The sequence below is a fragment of the Trachymyrmex cornetzi genome, unplaced genomic scaffold (genome assembly GCF_001594075.2).
Source record: "Trachymyrmex cornetzi isolate Tcor2-1 unplaced genomic scaffold, Tcor1.1 scaffold129, whole genome shotgun sequence".
Taxonomy (NCBI): Eukaryota; Metazoa; Arthropoda; class Insecta; order Hymenoptera; family Formicidae; genus Trachymyrmex; species Trachymyrmex cornetzi.
In genome coordinates, this window is record NW_017295861.1 from 2,744,264 (window position 1) to 2,768,555 (window position 24,292).

The 24,292-nt window shown below is 33.4% G+C and overlaps 3 protein-coding genes across 6 annotated transcripts in view; 1 reads left to right on the forward strand and 2 right to left on the reverse strand.

Annotated features, from left to right (window-relative positions):
* Positions 1-200: 200 nt before the first annotated feature.
* LOC108770588 (DIS3-like exonuclease 2) lies at positions 201-4,879 on the reverse strand. Its single transcript, XM_018522257.1, has 8 exons — positions 4,179-4,879; positions 2,528-3,204; positions 2,093-2,354; positions 1,490-2,025; positions 1,088-1,373; positions 781-971; positions 422-701; positions 201-336 (listed from the first exon to the last, which is right to left on the reverse strand). The coding sequence occupies exons 1-8, from the start codon at positions 4,683-4,685 to the stop codon at positions 244-246; spliced, it is 2,832 nt and encodes a 943-aa protein (XP_018377759.1). The 5' UTR covers positions 4,686-4,879; the 3' UTR covers positions 201-243.
* Positions 4,880-5,110: 231 nt separating this feature from the next.
* Vps52 (vacuolar protein sorting 52) lies at positions 5,111-9,188 on the forward strand. 3 transcript variants are annotated; one of them, XM_018522258.1, is made up of 9 exons: positions 5,111-5,558; positions 6,285-6,460; positions 6,576-6,960; positions 7,028-7,210; positions 7,620-7,745; positions 7,848-8,032; positions 8,122-8,206; positions 8,308-8,511; positions 8,587-9,188. In XM_018522258.1, exons 1-9 carry the CDS (start codon positions 5,331-5,333, stop codon positions 9,010-9,012), a joined length of 1,998 nt encoding a protein of 665 aa, XP_018377760.1. In that variant the 5' UTR covers positions 5,111-5,330; the 3' UTR covers positions 9,013-9,188. The 3 variants fall into 3 exon arrangements, with proteins under 3 accessions (XP_018377760.1, XP_018377761.1, XP_018377762.1); XM_018522259.1 differs by having other exon boundaries at positions 6,315-6,460; XM_018522260.1 differs by having other exon boundaries at positions 5,519-5,568.
* A 57-nt stretch (positions 9,189-9,245) lies between these two features.
* Positions 9,246-24,292, reverse strand: part of LOC108770586 (uncharacterized) — a 31,933-nt gene continuing 16,886 nt past the window's right edge. The window contains exons 2-8 of one of the 2 annotated variants that reach the window (XM_018522255.1): positions 17,982-19,684; positions 15,616-16,076; positions 12,320-12,435; positions 11,935-12,066; positions 10,325-10,526; positions 9,960-10,184; positions 9,246-9,842 (exon numbers count right to left, since the gene is read on the reverse strand). In XM_018522255.1, the coding sequence (XP_018377757.1) occupies positions 9,754-9,842; positions 9,960-10,184; positions 10,325-10,526; positions 11,935-12,066; positions 12,320-12,435; positions 15,616-16,076; positions 17,982-19,684 (2,928 nt within the window). In that variant the 3' untranslated portion in view covers positions 9,246-9,753. Of the gene's footprint in view, positions 9,843-9,959; positions 10,185-10,324; positions 10,527-11,928; positions 12,067-12,319; positions 12,436-15,615; positions 16,077-17,981; positions 19,685-24,292 lie in introns of both variants that reach the window. The other variant, XM_018522254.1, reaches the window with a different exon arrangement.

Consider the following 24,292-nt stretch of genomic DNA (forward strand, 5'->3'; position numbering starts at 1 on the left):
TATTTCATAACAATTATGTAGGACTACAACTTAATTTGTAGCCCTTTATTGTTATTACTTTGTTTTAAGCCTCTGTTTATTCTTATATACAATGAATGTTTCTCCATGTATACACACACACACATATATACATAAATATTCATAAATTATTAAAAAATTCTTCGTCATATATATGATTTTATCACAAATCATAGTCGATCACTATAAAATTAATTAGAAATCTCTCTCTCTTTCTAGATCTGTCTACTGTTGTGGTGGAGGTAAAAGAATTGCTTTTATACGCAATTCTTCACTTTTTGTTATCCGTACATGCACCAAACTAAACAAATTGATAACCTAAAATAGATATTTGTAAAATATTAAAATTACTGTATTGATAATATATTTTGTTATTACACTATATAAAATATTACGGTAATACCTGTACAATAGGAGGTTCCTTCCAATTAACAGTTACAGTTGGTACATGATCTGCGGAATACTTCGATGTGGCAACGTCTTCTATGTCTTTAAATTTTACTTTTAATTTTATGCCAGTGTCACAGAGAATAACTTCTATACTGTCTCCTTTGACGCATAATACTATAGCTATCGCAGTAAAGCCGCCTGCAAGGCCTACCATATATGCAAAGAATACCTCCGTGCTCTGTTCGTAAGCCAGTTTCGCATTATATTTCTTTAAATTGCAATTGGCTGCAATCCTGTCACAAATTGAAGTAAAAGTTATTTATTGAAGCAAATTTTGTTATATTCTGCTTTCATGTTACATCATTAACGTACTTGGAACACAATTTGACCGTCCATTTTTCTGGTAAAGGTTTATTTTCAAACGTCGCACTAAGCAAACGATGAACTGTGCAATCGGCATATCTTCGAATAGGGGAGGTAAAGTGCGTATAAAAAGGCACATTTAATGCATAGTGTTTTAAATCATACGGCGAAGTGGTAGATGCGCATATATATTCTGCACGCTGAAATTAAAATTTGCAATATTACAGAATTATCAAATTACAAATTCTCCCTCGCTATTTATTTCTATCGTATAACGTTTAAAAATTATATGATAAAAAAAAATAAAAATTCTTACTGCCATAGTCTTTGAACATAGGTTTACGATAACCATTGTAATATATTTCATGGAATCGATCGTGACAGAGTTATTTTCTGGTTCATAGCGACTGATGCTGGCCTGTAAGTCGCCAGCTGTTTCAATATTTAAATGAATTCCATACTTTTGCAACATAACATGAAGTGAACTGAGACATCGCTTGGCCGGATCTTTATGCACACGTAATAAAGCCGTTTTGGGAATTGCAATGTACAATTGTGCAGCAACTGTCATATTTGCCAACAGCATAAATTCTTCTATAAGACTGAAATATACACATTTAAAATAGGTAATTGATGATTAAAAACGAAATTAATTTCTTCATAATTTAAGTGATGTAATAATATGTATAAATCAGTAAATGTTAACTGAAAAATCCACCTGTGGCTATCGATGCTTTCATATACATAATAGTCTACAGGTATCGGAATCCCGTGTTCTTGACTCAGCACGGGATCTATACGTATCTGTAACGTTGGTTTATTTAATCTCAGAGCCCCATGACCAAACCGTTTGTTTTGCAACTGAGTGGATAATTTAAATAACTTGTTCACTAGGTCAGATAATAACGATACGGTGTAGTCTCCTTTTATGTCTAGGAAATCTTTGGGCCAAGACTTTTCTGGATCGTCGAGCATAGCTTGAGCTAAGTCATAGGACATTTGACAACACGATCTTATTACAGTCTTCGCGAAACGGTGTTTCACAATTTCGGCCTCTGGTGTCATTTCCCAGATTACAGAAAAGGCTAATTTATCTTTACCAGAAAATAAGGAACAAACTTTACACAATGCCTCTGGTAACATGTGAGAAGTTGTGTGTGGCAGATAAACGGTAGTAGCTCGTTTCAAAACTTCGTTATCTAATGGAGAGGAAAATTTTAAGTAGTGCGTGACATCTGATATATGTACACCAATCTGAAATTAATGATTTGTTAGATGTCTTTCATATATGTTATAGTCAAATTTAATATATTGCAATTACTTCATAATTTCCATTGTCCAAGATTTTGCAAGAAAGGGCGTCATCTATATCAACAGCTGTTGCAGGATCTATCGAAAAAATACACTCATGCCTCCAGTCTTCTCTATCTTTCATGTCAGCGTCCGTTAAAATGTAATCACTACTTGGAAGTCCTTTCAATAGACTTTCATGATATGGAGACAAATTTAAATCATTTTCAAGTATTACTGCTGTTAATTCCGTATTTATTTCGCCATGTTTACCCACTACTGAAAGAATCCGCCTGTAAATAATATAATGTATATAACATAAGGACAATCAGCAATAACAGAAGACAGAAACATCAATATAAATTTATCATAATATATCTTTAAAATTAATGTTTTAAAATTGTAACATTACTTTATATATTAGATATGTGTAATGTGTATTGCACAATACAGTACATATGCCTACCCAAACGCATATAGCTGCTCCCACAAATCGATACTAACAAAAAACAGTATGTCTTTGAAAAGTTCTGGTTGATCGCGAAATGAAGGTGGTACTGATTCAGGAAGTATCTCAACAAATGGTATTCTATGATCTCTTGGATGAAATAACAGCATCGAATCATGTTTTTTTACAATATATCCAACTGCTCGTCTCGAATGTACTTTCTCTAATATACAAACAATTTTACCAGTCTTTTGTACTTCTCCATCAGGTGAAGTACGCCACAAATTTTCAGGGTTTACACATGCCACAACTAGATCTCCTTCAAAAGCACGATTTCTATTCGATATACCTATGATTACCAAGTCACGTTCTTCATTAGTCACACTTAAATAAGCGTATTTACAAGCAAAAGGATTTATACGAAGATGCCCTTTTACATATTGTGTACTACTATCGAATGATTGTTTTTTTAAAATATTCATCATTTTTGACACAGGTATATAATTTGAAAATATCTTCTTGAATGTTTTCCTTGTACCCTTTTTCTTCTTTGCATTGCTTTTCATTATTTCTTCGCTATACATTTTTTTCAATACATTCTCTGTATTTGATTTGTTTTCTGTTTCTGCCTTATTTTTTGTATTTCTCCTTGTTAATTTCAAGTGTTTTTCTTTATTACCATGTTGAGTATTGGCCTAATAGACAAATGATTACTGTTAATAGAGCAATAAAGTAAAATAGTTTTACAAGATTTACTACACAGGGTACTCCACTTAATATGATTACCCCCTTTTATCTTGGCAGAATAAGGTCATATAAAAAATATGATCAAACAAAAGTTGTAGCCTGACGAGGTACAAATAAAAAAATCAATTTTTTTGAAAAATTAATTTTTCATGATCATATGAAAGTTATAGTCTTTTTTTTTAATGGAATTGTATGATTTTTAAAAAAATAATATTTTCTGCAATTATTTTGCTTTTTTGAAAGTATCAAGAAATGTGAAAAAAATCAATAGTTTACGAGATATTGTATACTTCAATTTGGCATATTTTCACATGAAATAAACAGTATCTTGTAAATTATTTATTTTCTTATAAGCATATCTTAATACTTTTATGTACAGAATAATAAGACAAATCAGTTTTCAAAAAAATTATGCTACTTGTGGTATGCAACTACAAGCAACTGTTTTTTTACACTAATTAATTCATCTCAGTCTGCATAAAAGTATTAAGATACGATTATCAAAAAATGAATAATTACAAGATATTTTATATTTCATGTTAAAATATGCCAGTATAAAACTATTGATTTCTCGACATTTATACCTTAATACTTTAATATACAGAATAATTAGAAAAGAATCATAGTACGTAAAAAGTAACAATTCCATTTAAAAAAAACTTTTATATAATTATAAAAAATCAATTTTTTCGAAAACTGATTTTATCGTTATTTATGTCCCATCAGATCATACAACTTTTGTTTGAACATATTTTTGATTTGATCTGAAAAGATAAAAGAGGTGATTAAGAGAAAATATAAACATTCTGTTGACCAAGACCAATGACTGCCTATGTTGCAAAATATTTATATAAACAAGAACAATATATTCTTCAGATAATAATAGATAAGATTAGAGAAAGATATGTGTTATATATCTAACCTGATTTTTAACTAAATTCTTAGTCCTGTCTTTGCTGTTATCTGACACTGTTCTATCACTTTTCTTTTTTTCTTTCACAGACTTTTTACATTTCGGTGCTGTATTATGCTTTGTGTTCTTTGCTTCTAATTTAGAACTCCAGGAAGCCTGAGAGCTGCTTGCAAGCTGCATAGGATTCACCGTATCATCTTGCACAGCAATTGAGAAATTTATGGCTTGTTTCTCGGTTCCAACTGCTATGATCTCGTTGTATTTTGTGTTTTTCCTTTTGGACTGGAGACTCTTGGAGATCTTGAGATTAGCTGCGAGTTGCGCACTGAGCTCCGTTAATTCATCATAACGAGTAATGAACGTTTCGTTTGTCAAGAAAATCGCTCTGTGCACGCCACATTTCTGATCATTTTTGTACGTGTTACCATGACGCTTGTAGCAAAATCTATCTTTGGCCTTCTTCATGAATTTCTTAGCTCTCAAGCACTCGGGCACGACTGCGATTGAAGGAGTCATTGACGCTATATGGCGTATACTCACAGCCGTATCTAACGCGAAACACAATCGGGAAAAAAAGATACAGATTACAAAAGAGCAGATCACAGATAAAGCTTGTACTTTCTACGTATGTGTCAAGAATTAAAAATGCTCTCCCATGAACTGGAAATCCCCGACTGAAAAGCCTCGTCGAAAATTTCGTGAACGTTGTATCGTTTGCTGCTGCCTCAGGTCACATTGAAAGAAAAAAAAACTAAATACAGAGTTCGTTAAATCGACACGGATGAACGGTGAGAATTTAGATCAATTTTGGTTAGGGCGAAAACAAGACGAACTGGAGAGTCGTCGCACACGTGGTCACGTGGATCACGTGATCACTCGCGTCGCTCATTGGACGAGCCGGGCGACGTCGGTCATGTTATTGGTTGTCCGTTTGGCAGAAACTGGAGCTGAGTTTGGTCCGCTTGGAGTCGTTTTGAGATGTGTTGACAAACCTCGGTATTTTGAGGTTAGACGCGGTTGAAGCTTTCTTGCTCTCTAGACATCTCTATAAAGTAGAGAAAGCAATCGCCAGGTTGTGTAATTGAATTACATACATCGAGTTGTATATTAAATCGTGTTGTATTTAGCAATTGCGTTGCAATTGCATGGAAGGATTCGAGAATGGCTGAGATAGATATTTTTGACAATGAAGAGCAATTGCCGCAAGACCTGGGCGACGATGTCGTCCAGGAAGTCCTCAAGACTGGCACCGACCTGCGCGAGTATTCCAGGCAGATCGAGAAGGAGCTCAAGGAAGTTGAGAACAAGTCGATTCAAGATTACATTAAGGAGAGCGAGAATATAGCCAGCCTGCACAATCAGATCGCTGCTTGTGATAATATCTTGGAGGTTAGGTTAGGTTAGAATTTACTGTTGCATCAGATGACGTGTTGACGACGTACGATTTGATGCACAATCATGTCTTGTCGATAAAATACTATTAAAGACCGATAATCTTCTAGAAATTCATTAGATAATTTCTTTTCTAAATTTTAATTTTTGAAAGAATTAAAATTTAAAAAATTGAATATATATTTACATATAATTATAACAATATTAATTTTATGATTTATTATTATTCTTATATTTTATAAACGTGTACATGTATATATTTATGACTCAATAATATTTCACTTTTATTTAAAATTATAGTTATTTATTATTAACATTTAGGAGAAGAAGATCGATTTATGCATGCGAGTGATAATTTAATTTTATGACAACGTGTATAATTAATAATTGCGCCTTAAAAAAATATTTCGAACAAAACTTTGTGTTTATAAAAAAATATATACATTTTATTTATGAAGCATATAATAGTAAATTGTCAATTTGATACTGTTTAGATATTTATGTCAAAAACTTATATTGATGGTCAATAACATTGATATTCTCCAAAATTCTAGGAAATTTTTTAAAGTAGATAGTTTTTAATAATATTTCATTGATGTGTATGTATTAAATGCATTTGTACAGTCTACTCCAATAACTTGTCTTTGCAAAGTAATATTACTAATCAAGCAAAGTTTTATCAGAGAGACATTTAGATGCAGATTTCCATATTATTTTTTACAGAAAATGGAGTCAATGTTGATGAACTTCCAGTCAGTTCTAGGAAATATAAGTTCCGAGATAATTTCTTTGCAACGCAAGTCTGTTGCTATGAGCCAACAGCTGTCCAATAGACAAATAATACGAGGTCCACTTAGTCAATTTATCGAAGACATGACAGTGTCTGAGGCTCTGATTTCGTAAGAAGTTATTCATTTTATAAGAGAATGTTAGAGAGATAAACTCATTAAATGTATATAAATTTTCATATTAAATTGAATTTTTGTATATTTAATTATATTAATTTTTTTACAGTGGTATTATGGACTGTCCAGTGACTGAAAAGGAATTTTTGATTCAGTTGCAAATTCTCAATCACAAAATCAATTTTGTGAAGGAACAAAGTTTTAAGGAAGCCAAGTCTTGTTTAGATGTGAAGGATATATTAGAGAAGCTGAAAGTAAAAGCAATGGCAAAGATTAGGACATATTTGCTAGAACAAATTTATAAATTTAGGAAGCCAATGACGAATTATCAAGTGCCGCAGAACAACATGTTAAAATACAAATTTTTCTTTGAATTTATTTTGGCAAACGAGAGAAATGTGGCTGAGGAAATTTGTGGAGAGTACATTGACACTATGAGTAAAATATGTTACTCGTATTTCAAATCTTATTCATCAAGGTTGATGAAATTACAGGTAGAGAGAAAATAGTCTTATGTAAATAAGTTGAAACATCAAATTACAATAAAATTACTTTTCTCAGTTTGAAGAGAGAGCGACAAAAGATGATTTAATGGGAGTCGAAGATACAGCAGGCAGAGGTCTTTTTCATAAAACAACCTTAAAACATAAAGGTACTGTCTTTTCCATAGATACAAGGGGTCAGGTTTTGACTTCTCAATTGGAAGCACCTATAATTATCCCACATGCAGCTTCTAAAACACGAGTAAGTATTAATGATATATACAAGTCTAGTAAAAACCATAACAATCCTTAAGGATAGATTCTTGAGATCATTTTGATACAGAAATTCACAAAATATCGAGGCTATGATAACTTTTAAATTAAAAGCATTTAAAGTTAGTGAATCATATCATCTCAAGTTTATGCATTTAGGTGTGGTTGGAATTTTACATTGTACCACATTTGAATTTTAAGAGATATGATTTGCTTATAATTCAAACTATTATAGCCTCGACACATTTTGGTATTAGGATTTTCATTTCAAAATGAACTCAGGCAATCCTTTAGTGTTGTTATGATCTTTACTGGACACAGTATGATATACCAATGATATAACTATTATAACTTACTTACTCTTCAATGTTTTTTAAATTAGTATTATAATCTTACAGTATCATTATGAAGCTTTGTTCAGAAGTGACCAATATGCTTTGGTTGATAATGCTTGCAGAGAATATCTATTCCTGATAGAATTTTTCAAGGTCCGTAATGCACAGGCGTTAGATATTTTCAATCAGGTAAGAGAGCCATATTTAATAATTGATTTGATAGATTTAAGTAAATATATGTACTAAGTAGAGAGAGTAAATGTACTAAAAATAATTCCTTCCTTTTGACAGGTTATGGGGAAAACGTTAAGTCTTATGATAAAGAACTTGCAATCATTTGTTGAGGATTGTTATGATACAATTGCTCTATTTCTCTGCCTACATTTAGTGATGCGTTATCAATTAATATGTCATAAAAGAGCTGTACCAGCATTGGATAAATACTGGGAAACTTTAACTGGCACAATTTGGCCTAGGTATTTGAACATGTTTAAAAATAATTGCAATAATAATTATCTTATTAATTTGTATCATTACAATTTGTAAAATTATATCTGCTTTTTAGATTTGAATTTGTGTTTCAATTAAATATAAATAGTGTAAAAGACTGCGACCCGTCAAAATTCAATAAAGAGACTGGTCCACATTATGTAAGTGTTCAAATACAATGGATCGTTTATAATGGCATTTGATTACTGTATAATATTGAAATATGTGTGTGTTAATCTCTTATATAATTATGAATTTTTAGATTACCAGAAGATACGCGGAGTTTAGCGCCGCAATTGTAAGTGTAGTCGAAGGTTTTCCTTGTGAAGGGACAACTCAATTATTGGCAGAACTAAGAGAAGCTGTACAATGTTTCCTGTTAAGAATGGCATCTATTTTCCCAAGTCGAACGCAGCAATTAGTATTTCTTATCAATAATTATGATCTGGTCCTCAGAGTATTAATGGTAAGTAGGTTTTATTTGAAAGATACGAAAATATATTAACGTACTAAAAAAAAATTAATGGATATTTGACTGCAGGAAAGGACACGAGAAACCTCGAAGGAAGCAGAGAGCTTTCGGGAACTATTAAACGCACGTTCTTCCGAATTTATCGAAGAAGTCTTAAGTCCGCACTTTGGTAGTATAATCCAGTTGGTGAAGGAAGCAGAAGCTTTGAGCGAAAAGGGTCAAATAGACGATTTGAAACGACAGGAGAGCAAAGTGTTGGCTCTAGTGCAATCTTTTACGAACAATTGGAAGCGAGCGTTAGAAGAAATAAATCGAGAAGTGTTGCAATCGTTTCCCAGCCTGGTGCTTGGCAGCACATTAGTGCAAGGCGCAATGACACAGTTGATACAATATTATAATCGTCTTCATAAGATCTTGCCAACAAATGCACGCACGCAACTTACGAACATCCATCATATAATGGTAGAAATTAAGAAGTATAAGACGAATTATTAGGCAACTTTCTGAAGAAATTGATTACCCAAGACAAATCCCTAAATAACGGCAATCATTGATTATTTTCTATAGAAGAATCACTTTTATTATTGTATATAGAAATCAACTGTTGCAGGGATTTCAAATTCTAGTGATTATAATTATGTTTTAAAGAAATATGTAAATTTTGTTTTATTAATAAGTATCGTTTAGGAAAGTTGGGGAACGCATTCTTGTAAATATAATCGCAAAAATATATTCTGTACATTTATTTATAAAAAGATATGAGCTATATGAGAACTAAACATGGTATTGCGTTACCATTCTATACAATAGTGATTAATATTCCGTACTTGTGCTCATGGCACGAGGCACGAGTATACGAATCTCTGGTTTTTTTTTGCTTATCTTATATAAATTAATATGTATACACATACGTTAAAATGGTCTCGTTACTTTTTTCTCTGATTTCGCGACACCTATGGCATAACATTTCAATTTGTCGGTGATTGAATTTAATTGTGCGTGGCGACGATCTGTTTGTAGAGTTTATAATCACTTTGATACAATTCGATTTAATCGCCACGCATTTCGTCGCATTTACACAAGTAATTTATATTCACTTGATATATCGAGCTTTTTAGTGTTTCAGAAATTATAAATACGATTCGTTTAATGTTATAATTTATCAAACGATAATCACCTGCATGATTGCAACTTGTGCATTTTAAATCGTCAATTTACATTCATTATGATATCATTTTATAGAACACCGTCAAGAGCATGTAACACACCGTTTGTTGCTGGCACATTATGTGTTACGACATGTGCTTCATTTATTCGTACTCGTCCTGAAACAACAATGTATGTTAATCATCTGAGAGATTATTTATTATTCGATTTTCATCTTTTTAATAACGCTTTTAAAATAGGAATCTTTACTATTATACATTATTTGATTTACTTACCGCCGTTTTTGTGGATATGAACTGGCGACTGTGGGCGAAGAGTATCTTTCTGAATGTAATATCTCATTCCGGCTGTATAAAGAGTCGTGGGAATGACGTGCCGCGAAATTATCGCCTTCGCCGCTTCCGGCCCATCCTCGTCGGTCCAAATTGGGACGCCGTTCTTTGAGGACGCATCGGTGAAAGCAGAATCGGTCGGTGCAAAGATGGTAAACGTTTTCGGTCCTAGAAAGGCAGCTTTCATTAAAATGCTAAAAAAGGATTCGGGATAATTCTTCGAATTTACATATCAAGAATACAGGAAAGGCACATATATGACACAAATTCAGTTTTTAAATTAATTTTTGCTTGGATTTTCAATTTACCTGTGAGCGTGTCCTCCAAGCCCGACACGTGTAGCATTCTGAGGAACGTAGTGAACCTCCTCTCACGATCGGCTTGTAGGGTTTGCACCAAATCACCGACCGGCAGCGGGAACATGACCCTGTCGACGGCATGGGCGATACCTTGAGGAATCTCGATGTCTCGTTTGTTGGGCGCGACACGTGCCCCGTTTATTGTCGTTACCTATTTGCAAACAATGCGAAATTACAAATGAAGAGAAACGGCCGCATGATATAGAATCTTCTTCATCGTATCTGATATAATTATATTAAGCAAGTTCCTAGAGAATATTATGACGCGAGGGGGTAACCACTAACTCAAATATTATCTCAAATATTGACAGTTTACATATATGTGATCAGATTTCATTTGATTTTATACGACTTCATCTGATGACAAATAATTTTCTTCACTATAATATATATGAAGTCATTTGCTAAAATAATTGATTTTATCTAATATCACACAATTATTTCTCATAGTTGCATATGTAATTATCGGATTGTACACCAGGATTTCATATGAATTTTATAATGATTTTGGGGACTCTGTCCCATGATTATATTAAGTGATTACCCCCTTGTTATTACATTTAGAAATAATCTAAAAAAAATTACACTTTCGAAAAGATCTATAAAAAGAAACATCTGAATAATATTTTTTACACGAGAAATACCGAACAATCATTATTGACTATTTCTATTTTTTACATTAATATGATATTTCTCAACTTACATTATATTTCTTGTGTAAAAAATAGGATTCTGAAATTTTTTTACTTTGCAATAGTTATGTCTTTTTAATAACTAAAAGTTTATATAACTTATAATGTGCAAAGTAAGACAAAGAGGCCAACAACGAGACAGCTTTAATGTATTCTACAAATCAATAATTTATTAATATAACAATTCTAATGATACGTGGTCAAATAACTAATTATTTAACTATATGTCATCAGAATTTATCTTTTTATCTGTCTTTTATATTGATGAAATATTTGGTTTTTCATTACTTTATTTTTACAGCTAACTTAATTGGTTGGTCTTTTTAATGAGTAAAAACATTGATTTTTCAACGTTAAACGTTTTTTGACATCTTAAGTTTCAAAGTTTCAAAGACATCTTAAAAAAAACATTTAAGATTTAGAGACACCTGGAATTTTTGAGCGAAATCGTCACTTGAGTCCACCGAGTGAATGGAAGATTTCTAAGTATATTCGCGAAGGTCAATAAACTAAATCACGCGCGAATGCACATGAACCATATACACTGATCACATTATGAAAATAATATCACATTGACTCACGAGCTATTAATAATTTACACTTTACGAGCGAACGATTCTATTAAACAAAGAAAAAGCTCAATCAACATTAAAAAAGTATTTTTTAAATATTTAATGTAAAAATATTAAATAAATGTTTAAAAAATATTTTTTAAACATTGTATGCTGATTGGGAAGTTAGCGACTTAAGAAAAAAAAATTTTAATTTTAATTAAAATAAAGCAACGAAATAAATTTTAATTAAAATAAATGAACGAAATTCTATCGAAATTTGAAGAGAGATTCTAAAATATAAAATTACTTTTAAATCGTTCCATTCGTGATCTTGCATCGCGTACTCGTTCACCCGCAACTGCGTTCCTGCGAGACTGACGCCGGTCATCTCGTCCTGCAGAGAATCTATTCTGAAGGCTCCCGGTATGACGTGATGAAGAAGGAGCTGTTGCAAAGGATTCTCATTAGTATATATTTCTTATTTCATTGACATCAACGCTCTTTACTGGAGAACACTTGTCGTTTAATTTTTCCGAGCTCGCAGTTAATTTCAAGATTATAGTTTAATTGAGCCTTCATATCTCTCTTCTATAGAGAAAAGCGGCAAATCAGTTTAATTACGGTTAGCTAACTGGTGTCAGTGAAATATATCGTTAGGCAGATAAATTATTAATGATGCTTTCAGCACCGATGCGTACCCCACTTAGAAGTCTCGGATTATCGTGGAACTTCTGCTCGGCTTTCTCTGGCCCTCCCAGCTGCACCAGTAACGTCCTGAAGGCTTTGTCCGTAGGAACGAATATGGTATATGGACCTGAAAATTTAATGTCACAAAACAATACAGGAAATTATCTCAGAACTACTGAATATCATAATTATTATCGAAATCTTCGCTCTAATATGGAATTGAACTTTCCTTAAATAAAAATTCGAAACGTAATTCTAAATGATTATAATAATCTAAACGAGAGGTTTTTGGTAAATTAAATTTTAAACAAGAAAGTAGGTAAAGATGTGTCATATTTCGTGTTTAAATTGAATTTTATTTTAAACTTTAACAGAGACTTGATTCAAAGCTCAATTGTTAAAATACATATAACGTTAGGGCTTAGAAAAAAGCCTTTCACGTTGCCTCGTTGCATTGGCTGCGTTCAGCAGGAAAAGCAACTTTGCAAATGTTGCAAGATTCTTTAATGCAATTGATTTATACATTTAGATCTCCAGTTAAGACCATATAATCATATTAGATTATCTTTTTTTAGATATTTTTACACAACAGTTGTAAAGAGAGAGCTATTGTGTACAAGAACGGTTTTACTAAAGAATCTGAAAATGTAGATAGATATTGATCTGAAATAATTTTGTTAAACTATTAAAATAATTATGTAGGATGCTCAAGCTTAAAATATCAACATTTTTCACAGAATTATATTATGCTTGAGTTTCCTACATAATTATTTTAATGAGATTCAACAAAATTATCTTCAGATTTATAAGCTAAATTTTTAGATATTTCAGTAAAATTGTTTTTTTTCTGTGTATTTATTAAAAATTTTAGAACAGTTGCGAAGCTTTTTTTTCTGCTAAACGCAGTCATTAATTCGTATTATTCTTATGATACGTTAATCGAACGTCAAGAGATAACAATCGTTACTGTGTATACACATCATATATTTCGCAGCTTTTGCGATCAGTTTCCATATAATTACGCTTCATATTCGCCAGACATTCTCTTCCATTACGGGTGTAGCCAGACATAGCACACGCTCATGAGTTCATCTATAATCTTCGTCGAAGGAAAAACATATATCGTTGGAGAATGTCGTGACGAAGTTACACAATGTTCCAATTGATAATTGAGTACGAGATCAGCAGAAAACGGAATTGTTACTGAAGGGCGGGGGATCGCCGTTATAGGAAATCTCACACGCGAGAAAACACGCAGCGATATATTTTCTTTCTAACGAGCTAGCGTGCGAACGCGGTCAAATAAAATTGTCAGTACGTCAAATAAGAGCGTCAATATTTTCTTTACAATGAGATCTGTCCCTTTTCGTGGAATCAATGGTGACAGATCGAATCAGGTATCGCGTTTATCGATTGACCAGCAAAAATTGTTTATAACTGAAGGTACGCGTGAAAGGATTGACATACATCATATTAATCCGCTGCAAAGAGAATCCAGTTTAACTTGAACTGGATTCTTCAGATATGAAATGAAAAAATATACTATCGCGTAAGAAACAGCCATTACGTAATTTTCACGTAACATTGCCGTAATTCTAATGCGTTTTACATGCACACAAAAAGATACATGTTTACTGTATTTAGATTAGTTATAATAGTTATTTACTTATTTCAAGTATTTTAAAATTTCATATCCGTATATAAGTTTATCACAAGCAAATATTATTAAAAATATTCTGATCTGAAAATTCTAGTATAAGTTTAATACTTCAATCAAGATTACTATATTAAAACAAATTTGATTTATTTATTATACAAAGTTCTTTTTTTTAACAAAAATTTTATAAAATTTTATAATATCCTTTAAAGATTTTTCAAAAATATTATATTCTCTTGTTTTAAGTATATAATGAGTTTTTCTACATTTTTTTTTATAAGAAATACATTTAAAATTATCATAAAAAAAATATTCTTCGTTAAAGATAATCATTATACTTAAAAGAAGCAAGTAAATTGAATAACCACGATTTTTTAAAGCAATAGAATGATATTTTTTGTACACTGAGAAAAAAATATAGTTAATTTTAATAAATATTTAGTTCAATACTGTCAACTAAACATTTACTTACAGTAAATAAATATTTGTTTAGTAAAAAAAAATGATTGTTACATCAAATTAACATTTTTTGTATCAAATAAATATATCTTTATATTTAATAAATATTTAGTTGGCAGTATTCAACTAAATATTTATTAAAATTGACTATATTTTTTTTTCAGTGTATGTACGTTCAGCAAAGCAAGCTGAATTTCTCGATCTTTCAATAAAAGAAAGTATAGGTAAAGGGCCAAAGAAACAATGGGTTAAAAGCAAATCGTATACGCCCATAATTATAACTAATGAAAATCTCGCGTGTCTTCTTCTGTGAGAGCTCGCGTAATGAGGTACGCGTACTCGCCTTTGTTCTCCGTAGAAGACGGAGAGACGTCTTGTGTCGAAACGGGTAAGGAGTCGTGAGAACATTTTTCTGAGGAACATTGCACGACTAAAGCGAAACGCGAGGTACAAATGGTGGTGGATTGTGCAAAGAGGCACGGGTCTACCTCGCCGCTAACAGGATCGTTTGTACAACCGTTTGGACCTCAAGAACATTGACGCAAGTTGTCCCGCCTTGCGATGTTGTTGGATAAGACTGCAGCGGTTTTGCGTTGTTGCGCAGAAAGTTCGTAATTCGTTTATTGTAATATTTAACATTTTCACGCGTAATACTCTTCAAAGTTCGTCTGCTGCATAATATGTCATTATATTTTTTACTAATTTATGATTTTTCTCGAAATTAAGCAAATGTAATTCTATTATTTTAATTTTATATTTTACTATATATATAACGCTATTGCTATTTTATAAAATTTATAAGTCATTCCTTTTTGTTTTTGTTTTAATCGGTCACGTTAACATTAGAACAGACTATATTTTAAGAATCATTTATCAAGTCATCATTAATCAGATAGTAGTAACTGCAAATATTTTACTTTATGAAATCATGAAATCTGAAAAGTATTCATGTGAAGTTTCTATTAAGAATATATATAACAGTATATAAATTTTATTAATAGTATATATAAATTTTATTCTATTAATATTTGATAATGCAAAAATTATGAGAAAGTTTAAAAGTTACTGAAATTTTTATTTTTATTAGAAAATAGGAAATTGTTTAAAGTCTACGCCTCTTCTTTTATTTTTAGAATCATTGTTAAATCACGACAGTTAATTTAATTAACTAAGTTTTAACATCCCACTCACCAGTTTCATTCAACACGGAATCCAATCCCGACTGTCTCAGATACTTTGCCATAGCGTAGAGGCCTTCTCTTTTCAATAATGCAGCTAGATTTTCCTGGAAAGTTTGAGGCTTAACGGCTTCCTCCGTCGAAGTCGACGAGGTCTCCGGAGGCGAATGTTTGGAGAAATAGACGTAAGAATTTGGCGTATGATGCGAGTAAGACGTCGGAATCGTTGCCGTCGTCGTTACGATCTCGTTCACTGGCGCCATCGTTGGGATGAATTGGCTCCTGGTGGACGACGAGTACTTGGTAGTCACCCTCGGAATGTGATCCGACAAGGTCGTCTTCGTCGGACTAGGATTCAAGGCATTGTACACGTGGCCCGTAACGCTGGACGCCGAGGTCACGTATTTATCAGTCGTGAACACCGAATTTGGCGATACCGTGACGTAGGGAACGTATTCCGTCGTTGTCGACTTGCTGAAAATTTTATTTTGTTCAGAATCTTTTACAGCGTTAATCCTAGAATAGAGGGAAATAAAGGCCATCAAGAGTCACAATTCGTGAACACGTTTAAAATAATCGTATCATGATCAAATATATTGAATACAAAAATGAAATATAATATAAAAAGAATTTAATCATACTAAATCTTAGATAAGGAACCTTGTTACAATAAATGTTTGGTTTCGGAGATGTTGAATATCAAAAAACAAAGCAACAGTCTTAACCTACAGACAGACACAGAAGGTCTTCATAAATCATATATTCCGATCATAAACAAGGTTTGACTTTGCATTACCAAGATTTATTGCATTACAGTTTCGTACGTCGAGATGATACGTCGGCTTTTCCTATTTTATATTCGGACGTTTTACATTTGCAATGTGATAATTTTATATTGTTTTATCATCGACATCATCATTGTGATGTGATAACATTTATTTTACCAACAATGACATCATTTTTTTGACGAATATTTCAACGACAAGGATTTCTTGAATTTCACTCAGAGGTGAGTGTTTTACCAGAGAGACGATTTTTCTTGTTTTTACTATGGATTTGATTATTAGAAACATATTTTTGTTGGCTGTTAGAACTACGGGGATCTTTCGCAAACGATCTTCCAATCGGTTGACAAGTTTTTTCGTCCCTCCGAGAGAATACTCTTCTTATCATTAACGAAACCGTCGACATATTTTAGCTGGTAATTTTGTTTGTAATTAGGATTGTTTTATTGCGCTAAATTGTTAAACACATCTGAAGAGGGCTCAAATTGTAAGCCGAAACTAGTTATGTATTCGATGATATGAAGTTATTGTTACAGGTAATTTGTGTTTTTTTTTTGTTAAATTAAATTTCTTATGGTATTCTTGAATTTGGTTAGTCTTAATATGATTAAATTCTTTTTATATTCTATTTCATTTTTGTATTCGATATATTTGATCATGATATGATTATTTTAAACGTGTTCACGAATTGACTCTTGATGGTCTTTATTTCCCTCTATGTATTTTGAATATTAAGAGTCCTGTACATTTTCCTTATTTTTAAATCCTAGAATACACACAAAGATCTCCCAAACTCGATCGAAATTTCGCTTGCTTCGTATACAAAGAAACAAAAACAAGAATTTAATTTTATAACTTAACAATATAAAACTCTTTGGCATTATAATGCAGATATTTTGAAATCTCAGAGCTTCAAAATAAAAAAAGAGTCTAAAGGCATTAATCTGAGTCAAAGTTATATCTTACAAAGTTACAATAAGATTTATGGTTTATGTTTTCAGAATTTTTCCGAAGATGTGTGTTCTTGGATTAAACATGAATAGATGGAAAATAGAAAGAGATTAATTTGAGCTAAATGACAAACCGAAATAAAATTAATTATATTTTAGTAATCAACGTGGTGAAAATGAAACCTTCAATAGTTTATTTTAATCGTTATAAACTCAAAAAATCATTTAATTGGATATAAATTACATGAATGCGAGTCATAGCAATAATTACTTTTCGTTAAATCTTTTAGGCCCGATTGCACCAACGTTACTTTGATTTTAAGTGAGACTTAAAACTCTCTCTGTCTCTGTCTCTTTTTCGCTTTAAAATGAGACAAAGAGAGTTTTAAGTTTCGCTTAGAGTCAAAGTAACGTTGGTGCAATCGGGCTTTACTGTATTAAACACAAATAGAATGAAAATGAAAAACGATCAATTTAAGCTAAATACACATGGCGAACCGAAATCAAATGAATTATATACATTTAAAAATTAAGTATAGCACACGAAACGAAATTTCAATAATTTATTTCGATTATTATGAACTCAAAAACCTCTTTAGATGAAAATAAACTGTATGAATGCGAATCACTGTATAAGTAATCACCCTTCGCTGTATCTGGTCGAGGTAGATCTGATTGTAGTAGGTCTGAAGGTCGCCGCCGTCGAGCTGACGGAGTGAACAGATGGTACCGATGTCCTAGACGTACCAGTGGACACTATCAGATTCGGATCGAGGTTAGATTCGAGATGTTCTAACGTGGAAGACTGCGTGGTTGGTCCAAGCGAGCTGGGAGGTAGCTTCAGTTCACCCTTCTTGATCTTCTCGACGATGGATTCAACGTCACCTCCGCTCTCCTTGTCATTGGCATTACCCTTGACACCTTGCACTTTGTAACTACCGTCCGGCTGCTCCTCCAGCAGGACGAACGTGACCTTTTTCGCCGGTAGATTTTGGATGATCGGTGTTTTGCCGACCTCCTCGAGCTTGCCATCGCTTTTCTGTCGAATGACCTCAAAATCAGCGCCCGGTGGCAGCACGCCATCCTTCGTCAACTCTTCAAAGAGCGCTTTTGGTGGCTTGATAGTGGTCGTCGAGGACGGCACAGCCGATGTTAGAACGGTGGAACTTCCACTAGGTGAAATGGAAGACAAGCCGTTTGGCGCGTGGATGACCTGAATTTTCTTGCCATTCGGCAATATCAGATCCCTGGTAGTGACATTCCTAGCAACATCATCGTCATCGCCGGACTGGGCTAGAGCGAGTTTCAGTTGCTTCAGCAACAGTTCCCGCTCGGACAGTTGAGAGGAGCTCCTGCTTCTGCCGCCGGAATTCTGTCTCGTCGTGCTGGGTTTTTCGGTCTGATAGATTATCTTGATCTGTGGCTTCGATTTGCCTTGCTGCAACAGTCGACTTTCTTGTTCTTGGACCAAGCTGAGCAGGTTCTCCGGTATATCTGTCTCTCGATGAGTATTAGAGGTAATCAAACGTCTGGCTGGCGGAGGTGGCTGTGTAGTAGTGGTGGTAGTAGCCGTTGCAGTTGTGCTCGCTGCTGTCGTTGTATATTTCTTCTGATGGTTAGCAATTGCTTTAAGAAAAAGATCAGCTTCCGACGGCGTGATACGTCGCGCCGTTGGCGAGGACAGCAACAAAGGCACGGAAGTGGTGCTGATGGTGATCGGGGTTGATGTCGTGGTCGGTGGAGGTGGTGTAGTGGAGGTGAGCCTCTGAAGTTGCTGAAGTCGCAGCAATTCCTGCTGCCTACGCAGTTCCTGCTGCTCGTACAGCAGCTGTTGTCGCTGCTTTTGGAGCAACTCCAGCTCACGCTGCTTCTCGATATACTCCTGTAACTGTATCGTCTGCTGATCGCTGAACAAAGGCTGCGACAAGTCTTGCTGAAGATTCTGGAAACCGTTCTGGTTGTACTGATTGTATTGTTGTTGCTGCAGATATTGTTGCCGTTGGAATTGCGGCGATTGTATGCCGCCCTCACCACCGTTCACGAAGTTCGAGGTACCGAGTTGTTGGGCGATCTTCTGTTGTTGTTGTTGTAGAAGCTGCTGCACCTGTTGTTGCTGCTGCTGCAACTGTTGCAATTGTTGCTTCGCTCGATCAACTTTGTATTTGGCCAGGGAGGAGAACGGCGTGCTGGATTGTGCTTGTTCGAACGTGGGAAAATTTACCCGCGGATTCTTGAAGTCCTGAGCGGGACGTTGCCGGTATCGTTGCTGGTGTTGCTGCACATCACTCAGTATCTGGACTTGTTGGGAAGCCGAGAGACGAGGTCGCGGATCGTTCACGATGCGGCCCTTGAAGCAAACATTTAATGAATATATATATCGCCTGTTCTTTTCAGAAAGAAATAAAACATAAAAATTTTTTGAAGATATAAACGATCTATTTAAAGTTAATATAATTATCTCTATTTTATTCATATTCTTTTTCCGTTAGAATGATTGATTTTTGTAAAGATTTTTGGGGCATTAAATTGCTGCGGTCATTGCTCTCTATTTCCTTTGCGCGATGGTGCAATATCTTATGCAATATATTTTTGCATACATTCTAGACATCATGAGTACATTAATACAAGATTATATAATACTACCATGACATTTCTAGTGACATTTATCATTAATTTCAAAAAAAGTTTATGACAACACGTTCCCGAAGTTCAATTACTGTTTTCTACTAATAATTTTTTGATGCTGTAGTAATACTATAATATTTCTAATGGTATTTATTACAAATTTCAAAAAGAATTAATAACAACATGTTTCTAAAATTCAATTATCGACAGTTAGCGTTTTCTTTTAATTTTTTAATGTTGTAGCAAGAAGTTTACATGAGATGTTCTAAGATATGATAAAAGGACATACACCAACTTTATAAATAGTAATCTTTAATAAACTTAAAAATATATAGTACTATCACAGACATGGAAGTAAAAATTTGACAGTAAATGCAATAAATCTTTCGTATATTACGAGAAAGTATGACTAATACGAAGGGTGAGAGTATGAAATCGTTAGTTTCGTTCGACAGTTTTCATAAATTACTCTAGTTAATTACTTTGCGAATTACATTTTGCATTTCCACTCTATTAAGATTCTCCGTTGGTTAACGTGCTGTGATGACAGCAAGATAAAAGATGATAAAAGCGAAAGCAAATCGAATTCATGCAATTGACGGCAGTTCGGTGTATGTCACAAGATTTATAAATTATCATAAATTTATACTTCTACTTGGAAACCAAGTGGAAAATCGATGAGAAGATTTATTCTCGCTTATTTAGTAAAAGTTGCTGAACATGCCGTTTATTGAGTTTATTCACCTCCACGAATATTCCATTTAAATAAAATATATCAATATGTATTTTATAATATACCTATAATATTTGTTATTTTTTAGATAAATAATTTTTTAAATAGTATTCCTTTAATGCGTTTTTATTTCACTTTTTATGTTCAATATAGCAAACAACAGTTAATACGTTTTCAAAGAGTTTTGAATTAATAATTTTTTACAATTATAGCTCGAGCTGTAACAAACTAAAAACATCCAGGTTTTACTTTTCTCCAATTATGCTGCGTATCGTTAATTTCTGCTTATTGATTCCATTATCATCGCTTTTATTATTGCGATATACTGCGTACGGCACGCTCTCAAATTCATTGTTGCTTTTATTGTGCGCGCGAGAAAGATGCGAATAATTAACGTGACCGTAATTAAGAGGGGCATTGTTCGATCTTCCTTTCTCCTGGGTGCCTTCTGCCGTCGTCAGGCCCGCTGTGAGACAGGTCTTCTCGCGTCCTCTCGTAGAAAGTACGACCTACTGCAGTTTCCATTTCGCACACATAACGACTTACATATCATGTTCGAGTGGAGATCGACGTGTGTACTGGTTCTTTATATAACAACACAGCCCTGCGGCTAATATCCGCGTTTTGCATGATTACGCGTCTTCTCGCATGCGGTTCACAGCTGTCGCATTTTTACAAGACGTTTCACAATATTATTATTCAGTGGGGAAACCGTTGAAATTTTTTTTTCTATAACTTTACGAGACAGTATTTGAATGTTATACTTCCTGCATTTTACGGTGAAACCGTCGCCCAATGTTTAAAACAGATTGTGCTCTTTCTTAGAAATTTTTATTATTACTTGTAGACGAGATTTAGAATAGACACTGACGGTTAAAACAGTTATTTAAATAGTGAAAAGTGAGATGATGCAAACGATTCGTTCGCCAAGAATTTCAATGTATGTCAACAATGTTCCTCTTCGTGTTCCAGGTCAATTACATGTATTCGATTTTATTGACATTGACATTAAGGAATCTGTTTAATAATCGTCCACTGTAATTACGTCGTAATTCTTCACGTTAATATTAAATAACGAATTTGCATTGTGATTGTTTTTATTAAATAAATAAATAATCTACCTAATTTCTATGTAATTTCTTCTAAAAATTTTTTCTATTATCATCAGATAAAATGTTGATCCAAGATTTGTATGTAAAATTTTAATGAATTTGCGAATGCATAATATTTTGACAAAAAATTAAAATCAGAATAATATCTTACATATTAATTTGTACGAAAAATTGTTTATTGATATGGTTTTTAATAAATCATGTCTGGTATGCTAAATAGTTTTTGTTGGATTGACAAGTGCAAGGTGATCGATACTGGTTTTCAATATCATAGTCATACTAGTTTATACCGTCACGTAGCGTGACAAAATAATTTCGCATAGACGCACGCAAGGAGCAGTCTCTAAAATTATTCGCAACTACATTTCATGAGTTACATCTTTCTCACACACCTAGCTAATCTCAAATTTTTAGTCGATGGTTGCAAATTGATCGATTAAGAGCAATTAGGAATTGCATATTTCTCTCTCACAGCAGACACTGTGACACTTTGTTAAGTGTCACGAGTTGCGATGTAACGATAACGCGTCTGTTTCAAACTTTCTACTTTAGCACGTGCGAATAGAAATAATAAATTCCATATGTTTTGTAAGCGGCTATACTTAAAAAGTAGCAACCTTCGAGTGCTGATCGTTTGTTCGCTAAGCGATCGGATTAAGTTGCGTGTCGATGAGTTACACAGATTCCTACGCATAATTACACTTTCTGCAACAACGTTGCAAGCAGCTTGAAATGCGGCAATATCCTGAAGCAAGCGTTAATAAGATCAAACCGGATGTTTGAATGTCATAAGAGGTGCATAAATGATAAAAATAATATTAAGATTATGAAAACGTAACATAAAATGTTATAGAATTCTAAATAAAAATGAAAAGATGTAATTTGCCAGGCAGCGATAAACGTTACAAGTGTGTTTAAGATTTATAAAGATTTATAAATATTATACAGATTTATAACAAAATTCAATTCTAAAAAATTCTAATCAATTTAATGTGGATTTATCTTGCTTTTTACTTCACGAATTTTCAATTTTATTTATAATTTTTAATCAAATTCTAATGGGTCTTCGTATTTTAACGAACGAGAACTGCAAATGTATTTCGCGGAAAACGCGCACGTTTCAAAGAGCTGCAGTGCAAAGAACTTTTTAAAGCCTTTTCTGGAATTGGAGCTCCGTCATAGCCGCGAAAATGAGTTATCTGGCAATTTGCGCGATTGCCTCGAGAAATGGTCTGCTTCTGTCAGAGGATAATTGAGGCCTAGAAAGCGACGGAGTTCAGAGAAACTTTGGAGCACTGTAGCAGGAATGACGGGGCTGTCCTGTTCGACGATTCATCACGCGTATTCAGATTTTGTGGAAATTCGGCTCGGATCAAACACAACACAAACTGGAAATCGTGTCAAGTTTGCAATTCGACGAGTAAAGCCTTGATATAAAAGAAAGGTGTAAATGCTAAAGATAAAAAGTATTCAGGATATTCGTAAAAAAAATTATTTTGCAGAGACAAACTTGAGGATCAGAAATAAATGTAGATAATATACATATAATATCTGTTACATACAAATAAAAATTTTAAGGATAATTTTAAGGATAATTATATAGGACATAATTTTTTTCTTTCATGTCTTCAAATGCGAAATAACGTTTCTTTAAACTCCTACATGCTAAACTCCTACATTTCAAAGATGCTCGAGCATCTCGAAAACAGGTCGTTGCCAAGAGTCTTTCACGAAGGGGACGAATGCAATCGCTGTAATGCCTCGCAGCCCACAGTTAATCACTCTGTTACACACACTGACTATTAGCAAATATATAAAAAAATGTGAAGTGGAGCGAATAGTCAGGCACGTGAATAAATGCCTTTCAATATGCTCTACCTACGCGTGGATAAATAAATGTTAGAGAACCGCGAGAACGAGTTTTGATAAATATGAAATAATCGTTATCACGCTTATCAAAAAATATTATCGCTGGAATTATAACAATTTCCGCGTCCGATTAGAGATAGAGCTCTGACCAGTGCGGCTCGTGAAAGACAATCCTCTCACTTTCGTGCCGTAAGTCGACCGCAATTCGTGACCGGTCACTACTATCCGGCTCTCAAGATCGAATCATCCGGTAAATAAAAAGGATAATTAATAAATTTGTACCAATATAAATCTTGGGATAAACACAAAATTTAGCCGCTAAATTTTGCTGAAAGCTTTTTTTAGCTTCTCAATTTTCAATGTTTTTAATTAGATTACATCAAAATAGTAATTTTACTGAATTAGACAAAACGTTGCAGTTACTCAATTAAATAAAAATTTGTTACAGCTGTGCTCACTTGCAATTACTAAAATTTCTCTTTCGTCGCAATGAAACAAAAAGAAATTTTTAATATAAAGTATAAAATAATTTCTAGCCTTGCCATTAAACCTGTCCACTTTTCTATAATGTGTAATCCGCTGCAGAAGAAATTGACTACAAGGGGGGGGGGGGGGG